This window comes from Varroa jacobsoni, unplaced genomic scaffold (genome assembly GCF_002532875.2).
Source record: "Varroa jacobsoni isolate VJ856 unplaced genomic scaffold, vjacob_1.0 scaffold_948, whole genome shotgun sequence".
Classification (NCBI taxonomy): Eukaryota; Metazoa; Arthropoda; class Arachnida; order Mesostigmata; family Varroidae; genus Varroa; species Varroa jacobsoni.
Window position 1 is genome coordinate 18601 of NW_019213850.1, and position 11855 is coordinate 30455.

The 11855-nt window shown below is 38.4% G+C and overlaps 1 protein-coding gene and 1 long non-coding RNA gene across 2 annotated transcripts in view; both read right to left on the reverse strand.

Annotated features, from left to right (window-relative positions):
• Positions 1-814, reverse strand: part of LOC111265249 (uncharacterized) — a 3214-nt gene extending 2400 nt beyond the window's left edge. The window contains exons 1-2 of the mRNA XM_086970410.1: positions 709-814; positions 271-573 (exon numbers count right to left, since the gene is read on the reverse strand). Coding sequence (XP_086826536.1) covers positions 271-402 — 132 coding nt within the window. The 5' untranslated portion in view covers positions 403-573; positions 709-814. The remainder of the gene's footprint in view (positions 1-270; positions 574-708) is intronic.
• Positions 815-1553: 739 nt separating this feature from the next.
• On the reverse strand, positions 1554-3431 carry LOC111265251 (uncharacterized). The gene is made up of 2 exons (XR_015312988.1): positions 3056-3431; positions 1554-1894 (listed from the first exon to the last, which is right to left on the reverse strand). It is a non-coding gene; the product is annotated as an uncharacterized LOC111265251 (long non-coding RNA).
• Positions 3432-11855: the final 8424 nt, after the last annotated feature.

Here is an 11855-nt window from a genome sequence, read left to right on the forward strand (position 1 = left end):
TATTGACTGTTGAACCAATATTCCTGCAATAACTTTTCAATAGTGAGCATTCAAAGCATGAACAGTAGTGAACTAAAACCTCTAGTTGTACCTACACCGTTTTTAAAAAAAATGACTTAATGCTACTGTCAATTACATTATGTTTTTGCTAGTGGGTTTTCATATGAAACCCTGGTGCTTTAATATGTGACGGCGCTCTGGTAATATAACTGCATATATGTCGTTAAGTATTGAGATTTACAGTGAAGTAGTTCCAAAAATAGTACGAACCCCAGTAATATGAACGATATGTTGGAAGTTTGACGGCTTCGAGATAAACGGCTTGTGCGATGTGGCGCATCGGTCTAAGTGAGCCCGTTGCCTTTGACTTTTTTTGTTGGAGAAGAACGAAAAGCGAGGCATTTTGATTTGTTGTTTCCGTTCGCTAACCTCGTTTTTTACTTTCGGTTAAATGACACAGGTACCCGTCGTTGCTAACAGAAATTAGCAGTTAGTAGTAACAGTGCCTCGCAGCGTCACCAGCAACAATGATACTGGGCAACAAAAGTCAACTCAACAGCTTCTCGTTGTATCCTACACTGAAGAGAACAACTAGTTAGAATAATCGTACGACGCTTTCTGTTCACTTTTTATTACATGTGCTTGCTTAGTTTAGTATTCCGCTTATGTTTTTCTGCCTGTGGCGCGACGACAACACGAACAAACTACCTTAGAAACGATTCGAGGCTGGCTCTAACAGGGGAGTGTTGTAATTTCATAGTGCATATGCACTCTCACAATGTGATGGAACAACGTTCCACTCAAAAGCGTACTCCAACAAAGCTTTGGCAGCACGTAAACCGTGTACGCAGATACGAGGTGGAGTTTGCTATGAAGCAGCGCTTGCCTGAAGAGGCTGGACAGAAATGAAAACAAGTCCATGGTATAGATTATGTACGTTACCTTTCAACGCGGGCACATACATGAGCTTTCGCTCTGCCGACACCGAATCAGATTTCACACAGCTCACCTAAGTAAAAATAGTTCCTCAAGCCAAAACTCTAGCTTTTGAACAATAAAAGATCAAATCTCACCACCCCTATCCTAATTAAACTTTCTCAACTGAATCAAAACCCTAATAGAGAGCTAAAAAGCTAGAAGTTGTTAACTTTTAGCTTTTTTTTTTTTTTTCTGTTGACACACTTAGAACCTTGAGCCTTTATGAGAACACAGTGCAGAATCTCGTTAGATAGAAGTACAGTACGAAAGAGGAAAGACGCGACTATATTTCTTAGAATTAATTTCCTCCACATAAATAATGTCTGGTCTCTGGACTTAATAGCGATCGTATGCGCTCCAGACCAATCCTTATCTCGGCCAGGATCCTACGAAGGCTGTGATTCAAAACAGCTCAAATTACTCTCGGTAACAAAACAAACAATTAGATTCATATTTTGAAATCGATGTATCAGCTCGCGGTATTCGTAGCTGCTATTACCCTACAAGTGTCAATGCAATCTTTCATACTGCACGAACAACTGTTGATGCTAAATCTCTTCTAAATTCAAACAATATACATAAGCAATACATTGTTTATTAGTTTAGAAATAGATAGTTTGTCTTTAATAGGTTTATGTTTGATTCTGCTTGTAAACATTATGATGAGACGAGAGAATTACATTTACTATCAGACCAGTTTAATATCTCAACCGAAAAATTACGGCCTGGACTACGTACATCCCGAGTATAAGATCAGGCGCCAATATTACTGTAAAGGTTTAATGTAATGTTAAGAGCAAGGCCCAAATGAATCTTCATCAAATGAGTAGAACATAGAGGCAGAATTAGTAAAACCAATCGGGGCTGTTTCGGGCGTTCCGATATCGACACCGTCAAGCCTACGAAAACTCAATATCTGTAAAATCACAAAAACAAACTTATAAATGCAAGTACTTTATATGTCAGCTTCATGAAATAAAAATCCTACCTCGAAAGTTCGAATAATGATGAGGATAATTTTTTGTATTTTGCGGTATTTACGTAAAAAAAGTAATTGATTAATATTTGTGCATTATTGTGCATGAACACTGAGCGTCTGCATGATTCTTAATAATGAAGGATCAAAAAAAAGATGGTAAATGGTCGCTGTAAAAATGTTTCTCGCTTCCTATGTGAATTTCATTTCAGCACACTCTAAAGCCTCATTTTTATTAAAATCAATATAAGATTGTCATACTTGCCTGCTGGCTATTAAGTAACATTTTACTATGTATACAAAAAGTTTCAAAAAAACTTAAGTTCTAACTAAGTGGATGGGGTTTATCATTCGCACGATTCGCTGAAGTGTCCTGTGCAATGAATATGTATTGAATCGGCTGTAAAAATGATCAATACTACGTAGCAATAACTTCTGCCTAACCTTAGATCGACTCTGTGTAATACACACTGTCTTCACACGCACACGCTGTGTGGAACGTGCCAATAACCTAGAGAAAAGTAGATGCGTCCACAGTTATGTTATAGTAATGAGCATTACTTTTTTGTTGGGAAATGACTCGTTCATAATAAAGTTACACTCTCTCAATTAGCATCATAACAAAAAAAAAAAAACGAAGTGGGCTTGGCTTTACGATTTATAGGCAAACTAAACTCGGTTCGAATTTTGGTGTTAATTTTAATTGCTGTTATTCTCGTCATACTTGACAGTCTTATTTTTATGGAAAGTCTATGGAACAAAGCAAATCTATGATTGGCGATAAGGTTTACCTGCTCTGAACTCAAGCTAAGCTCGGTTTAGTAAGTTTCAGAATGAATATACGGATAACTCTTGGAAATTTGATCGACAAGATTGTATAAAATCTATAGGTATACGTTTAAAGCCAAGCGGTACCTGGTTTCTAACATATGTCTGCTCATGTTGCGGAAATCCCTTGTGTATATACGTTTTTTTTTTTTACAAATGATACCTTTTTCTCGTTATCCTATAAAAAATGCTCGTTTTTCTTATTGTTTCAATTTTCTAATTTTTTGTTTGCTAGTGGTTAGAACTATATACCGCTGAAGAGCATGATTTTACCTTGAGATTAGACTTCAAACGCGGTATGATGGTTGCAAGGAATAGTATTTCTTTTTGACACTTTCTATCCGTCTCTTATTAACATTGAGAAGTTCTCGAAATAACCTGAAACAGTTATAGCGTGAACAACAAAGATTTTATCGGTGCACCTACGATTCAAAAGCTGCTTGCTAAACGATGGCCATCTTTGAAATCCAAGCCTAAGACAAAATTTAACGATCTCAAGAAGAACAAGCGAGGGCAGGGTCATTCATTCTACAGTATGTAGTATTTCGTTGTCGGAAAAATATTTGAAAAAAGAACGCAGTAAAAAACGATAAGCTCCCATCCAACATTAACTCGTTTCCTTGACGCCGTCTGGCCTAGGGAAGACACGACAAGATTGAAAACAGGAACGAGGGTACATAGAAGGTTGCTAGAACAGGTAATAGACGAACGTGCTAATGATTATAATGTATAGTATTTTGAGTGAAAAAAAATAAGCGTACCTGACATAAAAGTAAACCGCAGGAGATTTGTTCTTCGGCACAGAAAGGGGGAGCTCTGCTTAGTATAATGTCAGCATATTGAATACACTTACGCGACTTACATAAGCGAGCGTGTTGTAAACACTTTTCTATACTTCAGTAGTATTCAAACGTCGAGCCGACAATGAGCGGCAAGGTTTAACACATGTGTTGGAAGCAAGAGAGGATATTCGATCGGAGTGGTAACATCTCTCATTTAGTGATCACAAGCAAAGGTCGATATAGCTATTATTGTGTGAAAACTAGGTGATAACTTTAATTAATGCGCTAGTGTTTGGCACTGTCCAACGATGATATTCCTGGTTGGTGTTTTCATAGTGTACTGTGAGCAACTATTTTGGTGCTAAGCGTATCAGAGTGAAGGTGGATCCGAAACTGGACTTCCACGATTCGGCGTGTTGAATCAAAGGTTCATGCGTGCACGACAACAACACATTTGGCTCTATTCTAGCGGCTCGTGATCGTGTTTATTATCTAGATAGCGTGATGCCATGGCCTTTGTTAGTCTTCGTCCTGAGCTGAATAGTCTAAAAGGAACCTCAGGACGTTTTATATTCATACTGTGAGACTCGCGCGACCTACGGATATAAGGTCACTTGAAATCGGCAGCTATCACATTTTATACTTTTGTTTAGTAGTAAGTACGTCTTTATTTTTAAGCAGAGAAGCTCATTGAACGAATATATAGAAGTAAACATGACCGGCACACGAACTACGGTAAAGTGTTTGTTTTGATTAAAGATAAAGGATTTTTATATCGCACTGTATTAAGCACTACAGGCACGAATAGGCACCCCTTAATGTTTGATTGCATAGCCATAAAAATGAGACCTACGTTCAGTTTCGAGTCTGTGCCATATAGATTTACAGTACCATATGTATATATCTATGAATACCTTCAAAGCCCATATTAAGGGCGTACCGCGTATCGGTGATCAACTACGACTTAAAAGACCGACAATGAAAACGGGAACTAAATGGCGCCCTGGAAAATATAGCTAGTATGTTAATAGTTCCGTAAATGTCTGCATTATAAGCCTAACAATATAGATGAATGGCACCAGGATAAGCAATAAGCGAAATAGGAAATTTATTTCGGTCGCACGTTATGGTTGATTTCCTCACGAAACGGACTGTGAAAACTAGTCATCTCTTCGTTTTTATTAGTCCAGAAATTAATCGTCAAATATTTCTTTTAGCACCTTGTTTCCGAAACATAAAATAAGAGGTAAGCCTATTATTTTAGGCGGAGGACTAACCGGACCTCATAATTCGAATTAGTTGCACATTAGAGATTATAGACTACTAACGTCACCACATGGACGTCACACAGACGCGGAAAAAGATGTATCAATTGCCAAGAGGTAAGTGCTTATTAAAAATCGGACCTAAACTAACATTTCAAGGAAGATTCGCAAATATGTAGTTAATAGTGAATTCCCTTCTAGCTATTTTAGACCAGCATTAGATCCAAGGCTTTCAGTACTGAGGCACATCCCGCACTCTTCTAAGGCGCACGCCTTCAATCTGAGTCGTGTCATGTTCCGAAACCAGAGAAAACAATTGCAGCAGAATGTACTATACAATGATTACGCGAGAAATGAAAAAATATGAATGATAATATCAATAATAATATAACTGTATGACCACAGCAAAAGAAAAAAAAAGCATGGGTTTCGAAACATCCCTAACAGCTGGACAACTTCCACAAATGGGGTAAAAATTCGGAGTAATTAGCTAGTCGCTTTCAAAGATAGAAAGATAATTGTACTTCGTTAACTTCATTTAACTGCAGTGCAAGTCTTTAATTCTGTCCCCAATGTTATGGTCTTGTTGTAAAGAGGTGTAGGAGTTAAGATTTCGAATTTTTCGGAATGTATAGACATTTTTATGCTTTAATCGTGTTGATTTTTCTTATTACAGGTTAAAATATATAGCAAAAGCGTTTCGCAGTGAGAGAACACATATCCAGCAACGGTGTTGCAATGACTATCGCAATCTAAAGCTGTATATAGCCAACGCCTACTTAAAGGTTCGGACCTTCTTCAACAATATATTTATTAAGCTATTTCACCTAGCGATCAATGAACAGAAATGGGATGATTCTATTTTTAGCATGAAGCTATCTTTAGTAGGCCCTATTCTAATTGCGTTTCCTTACACAGTAACGTCGTAGACCTGTATGGTATTCTGTGATATGATTAGCAATTTACCTCAGCAAGTTATCGAATATACTAAAAGTATTTTCTGTAAGTTCACAGCGCATAATGCACAAAGTTGCTGACAGCACAAATCATGGTAACGTTAGATGTCCATTCTTGCTGCCTGCGGTGCGGCCTCATAAACTTGAAACTTATTTTTAATCAAGTTATCAATTGAATTATCAAAATAATAGTTTTCTACCAAAAGTAGGATCACTAGCAATCCTTTACGGCAACATTGGACATCAGAATATCTCAAGGTAAAACAAATAAGTGAATGTTTCAATAAAATGGCCAATATATTGATCCGTATTAAAACTAACCAGTTGCACGTAATATTTAAAAACAGTGGTAGGCGTTATAATATGGAAAATAGTTGAAAATTGCTATTCTTGGAGAACTTAAAGCCATTTGCCATCGAGCTACAGCCTACAACATAGAAACGCTTAAAGTTGACTGTAATTATGGCAAGAACACTGGCACTCTTTATATATATATATATATATTGCATTTCGAATATGAACAGATTATCACTAACGGTGGTCGTCAGTGACATGAGCGAATCATGCAAATTTCTGCCTTCGGACAGAAATACGAATAGGAGCAATGGATATTTTGGACTGCTACCTAAGTGGCAGCTGTGATATAGTCTGGCGTCAGTAACTGGACGCAGGTCAGTTGGCGCCAACGCAGAAACAACACGAAATTTTAAGAAGCCATCATTTGTAACATCTAACAAAGTATTACTTTTTTTCATAGGACCTGCTGAATTGATAAGCATGAAAAAGCTTCAAAAAAAACATCGTACAGGGTAATAATTTGACGCTTTGGAAAACCAGCGATAGACACTCATGGAATTGGAGAGATTGCAGCAGGATCTGAACGGGTTCAAGGTTCAAAACGCTATCGCCGAAACGTCATTATTAGCTTAGAAACGAGCTTTTGCTGACTGCAGCCACTGCTATCTTTTATGGCCCCATTTGCGCTTATCCTAGAAGCAGCTGGGCTTCTGCTCGTTGGGTCTTCTTTCCCTGTCAGGTATCGACGAAGTGCGAGAACAGTAAAGTATCTCCAATCGTTCCTTGTTCAATTATACCAATCAATGCAGATGTTTAATGTCGTACAGAAGATTGTAAGAGGAATACGTCCCATCAGTTTCCAGGCCCTGACTAAAAGGCAAGTAATATACATGTATGCTAGTACTAATGCTTGGACTTAAATGGTGCATGTATCGCGAAGATAATCAATGGCTTTACACCTCAACAGTTCGTGTTGTCTAGGAGTAGTCTATGAGCCGCGCTAGCAACAATGCTGAGTCAGTCAAGGACAGGACGTTCTTTTCGACGCCACACCCTCACATGTATATATCAAAGAAAAACAATCTTAACATAAAAGCAAAGAAAGCTTGGTCTGCATAGCTGATCGTTACCCGAGTACTTATCACTAAAATTCAAACATTATAAATTACGTTATATATCGCTTTAGTTCAACATCGAGACACTGTGAACCATGTCATCAGTTAGGGGACACTCATCAACAAAAATCTACATAATTTACTCTGACGTGGGGATATTGTGTATAGTCGCTGCTCGTAACGCCCAAGCCTCCTCCGGTATGCGATGAACGCTAAACGAACGAGACGATAATAACTCTGAATTACACGTCGTTGAAACAGCGATTTATGAGAGAATATTTGGATATAAATTTACCAGAAAGCCCTACATGATTATCAGTCGTTAAGTGCTTTGGCGATGCATCACCCATATCTTCTTTGAAGGCCAAGTCCTATGTTAAATATTTACCGAGTGAATCATATGATGCAGCAGAGTATAATGTTACGTTTATCAAAAGACGATTCCTCAGACGTTGCGCTTCAGCTTTGTAACTAGTACTAATAAAATTGAACTTCCCATTGATTTCTATCGATATCTAACGACAAACGCGCACTAACTATGCAAAGCCTATAGCAGAACAATCCTGTGTTCAATAGGTCTTACATGCACGGGAAAGCCGTTGTCTTTAACGTATTTCACCGCCGTGATCCTATAGACGGTAATCGGGACATGTCCCGACTCGGCGAGAAAATTCGGCGAGAATAATTGTAGTTACATAAATTAAACTTAAAGAGAAGTATGGTAAATATCTTGTGGCACGAGAATGTCTAACGCATTTCTGCATATCTTTCGTCTCTGGAGACATAAATATCGCCTAGCACTTATTGTAACGTTGATTAAATCTTAATATCAGCGTTCAGTTATGTGTTTGTCTTCGCCAAAGCATAGTAAATATTATAATTTGATAGGACAGTATAATTAATCATCTCGGCTAGTACTGTGCATACAACATGACCGTGGCAGCAGTAGCTTAAACTGGTGGACACTCAACTATAATAGCTTCTATTAAAAGCTGCTCTCGGTCGAAAGGGCTTTAAACTCGAGAAAAGTCAATTTGGCCTCTTTGTTTTGTTGATTTATTTTATAATATAATACAGAGATATCTATAGCGCAGCTAGTTCCCAATACCTGTTACTACTTTCATCTCGAACATCCGTGAGCCGTATGGTCAGCATATTTATGTCAAACGAGATATGCACACTGACGTCTTGCACGCACGACGACACTGTGTGCATATCTCGTTTGACCGTTTGTAGAAAAAGAACAAAAGTAATTGTAGTCCCCAGCTTCTTAGACCGACCCTGCAACGCATAGAATGTTTAGGTTGTGAAGGTGTTCGATCCGTTCTATGGACCGCCGCCATAATCGGTAATGGAGTGAAGGTTTCTGAATTTTGCTACGCGTTCAATGAAGCTTTTTCTTAACTTGCTGTCGAAGTCTGGCGCAGTTATGCTGATCGAAGGGTCTAAAGACGACTTTCGCGGGAGCAGCGCAGCAGAGGAACTAGTATCAGCAATGTTCCATTGCGCACGTTTTGCTGCAAGGCTATATGCACTTTGCTGTGTACCGCTGTACATTCACTGAACACGCCCAAGAATGTCCCTTCGGATCGCCGCCCTTTTCGTAAAGGCGCTGTAATAGAACGTCAGTGAAATCACTCGGCTTCTTCAGAGTTGGGCAAACCCTTCAGGCGTTCGACGTAAGTTTTTGGCATGGCAAAACGCATATCAAGCAGCTTTTTCGCTTCGTATAGACGCGACACATGCCGGCAGGTACTGATAGGTCACGAAATCCGCAACTATAACACAATAATCGTTCTTTGGACAAGCCGTTTTCGTTCCTTTAATCCTTAGAAGTAAAAATAAGAGCTGCCTGCGAAGGATATGTGCGTGTACGTAATGTCAGACGCGGTCTACAGTGAATAAAAGGTTACTTGTTTGGATCAAAATATTTACGTTTTTTAATGTTAAAACAGCTTACGCTTATTGAATAAGGCTTTTGTTTTTGTCCAGATAACTACTAAAATATTACTCATCTAAGTTACAAAAAAAAACTTAACTACTACTCTGTTTAATATTGTACCGAATGAATTTTTGAACCTAAAAAAAGTACTCGACATTAAAAGTAATACTACTTTGTTTTTGGCGTGAGTTGTCTAAGCTGAATCCAAGTATTATATCCTATATACTTAATAAATGACCTTTATGTGGGTTATCAGTGACTGTACAGAAAAGTGGAAATTAAGAAAAAAATTAGATGAAGTATCGATGAGAATAGCGCGCACTCTACAAAATGTCAAAAATCCAGTTTGTCAGTATTATTTCAGTTATCTAGAAAGGTAATTATTATCTACTGGTGTTGATCTGGACCGAAAATATGGTTTATTAATGGCTACTTCACACAACGATATAAATAGCCGCCTGCAGCGTACTATCTGGGCGGTCGCACTCGGCTTTTACGAAGAGACTCGTGCGTAACTTCGTCAGTACCTCAAAAAAACTGAAAGCACTCAAAGATCAAAGCATAGTAGACGGTAGAATGATCCTTCGTGATCGCAATCACGGCTATACTGTGCAACCTGGAAAATCAATTTCTCACTTACTGCTGTATTAGTTCCAAAGATCGAGACCTGTAGATGCCGAAGAATCGCAGTTTTCTTCTAATAAATTAAGAATCAGGTAGCTACACACGTTTTTATGATTCCTACTTTTCATTTTATGAAGGGTAAGAATTAAGACGGAAATTTCTTAATCAGTAAAGCAGAGCAAGAAGACAGGGAACCACGTCAAGTAGTAGCTCGTCCTACAGACGTAACTAGAACGCTATCTTGTCATTTTTGCGAACTCTTCAAAGCTGACGTCTTCACCAGTTGACTCTGTGTGTGACGACATACAGGAATTTAAAGTAGGAAACGCATCTTATTTGATTGATACTTTTCATCCTAATCAACTCGTGGATTTTGAGAGCTCTTGAGGAGTTCAGGCCTGCTTTCGTTGGCTGTATCCATGCGTTCATGGGTCAAAATCATACATATCGTTACAGACTACGTATAAAAAAATACGTGATTGACGGCGAATCAGCAGCAGTACGTTCCATTGTAGTTGACCGAAGCTTACAACTTGCAGCCTAACTTCTAGCTCAAGTCACTTCTGTTCTCTTGCTTGATTTCGCTAGACTTAGCCTCTTCTAAGCAGCGTCCATCTATCTATGATCTAAGAACGCTTTGAGACGTTTACCTAACGAGATTAACAGTTTAGACTCAGTCTAACCTAGGATTTTGTGTGTTTCCTGCCTTGTTCTTCTCACGAGGTAGCCTATTTTACTATTTACAACCTGACATTTTCCTACCCACAGGATCTGCTTTGGCGTTTTTGAGATAACTTGCCCTCTTTCTGCTCTGCAAGGTCGTCCTATTAAGGTTCACCGCAAATACACTATGCGTCTTAGTTTCATTAATATATTCCGACTTTCAGCCTCTTTTTCATAATGTAAGTCGGAATATAGATAATGCTACTCACAATTATTTTATTACCAACGCTTCTGTTTTTTTAAGCTGCGTTTAATTCATTATCGTATAGAAGCGGATTATTTCGAATTACCAACCCAACCCTTGATTAGCAACGTACAGACCGTTAAATCCTCGAGTCTGCTGCTGCTGCTGCTTAGGAATTATATTGGTATTCTCGCTTCTATGTAGTAGTTCTTAAGAGAAGCTATCGATTCTCAAATTCTTTTGAATTTTGGATTGAAAACCATGTGTAATCCAAAGAGGAGTACGCCTCGAAAAACGGTTCAAAAAAAACACTGGAATTGGTCAATTATGCAACTAAAAGCGGTTATATTCTGGCTAAAATTGTGATCTTCAATAATTAAACCTGGTATTATCATCTTGTGGATTAGATAAATGGCGATACTGAAGAATACTAAATGATTGTTTAAAAGCGATACGTGTATACTGCATCTGTCAGCGGCCACCATTATACTTTATATTTATTTGGTAACGACTGGCTTCATGGCATAACGCTGTTGATATTGTTCACACACCAGGACATTATGGCGTCCTTAATATATATATATATATAGCAACTCGTTTAACGAGTACGGAAAGGAGTGATAATGAAATATCTAATTTCGTTATCACTCCTTTCCGTACTTCTAGGACTTTTAGGCATTTAACTCTGTCTAATCCATAGTTACAGCGAGGAATGAAGCGCATGGAACCGAAAATATCAGAACAAAAATAATTCCTTATACGATAAAAATTACATTACTTTCAGTGCCCCTACAATATTGATCGCATTTTTAGGGTAAACCGTACTTGCAGTTTAGACAACAATAGAAAGCTACAACATTTAACCTGCAGCGAAATATATCGTATTGTAGAAACGTAAAACGGGCCGGAGGGCAGCATCACGAAGTCCAGATGCTAATATTCCGTCTGCATAATCGTCACCTCCATACATATGTAGTGGCAGTTATCTGACGGTGAGAAATTTTGTCCCTCCTTTGTAGAAGAGCGAGTGTTAGACGTGTGGAATCAACAATCACGAAGATAAACCTCCCTTAAGAAACAAACCTATCTCCCGAACTTACGGTGCATTTTGCAGACTCTTGCGACAGCGGCATGCGCTATGAAGCTGAAACGAAGATTGAAGATAACATCTAGCGTGGCACAATA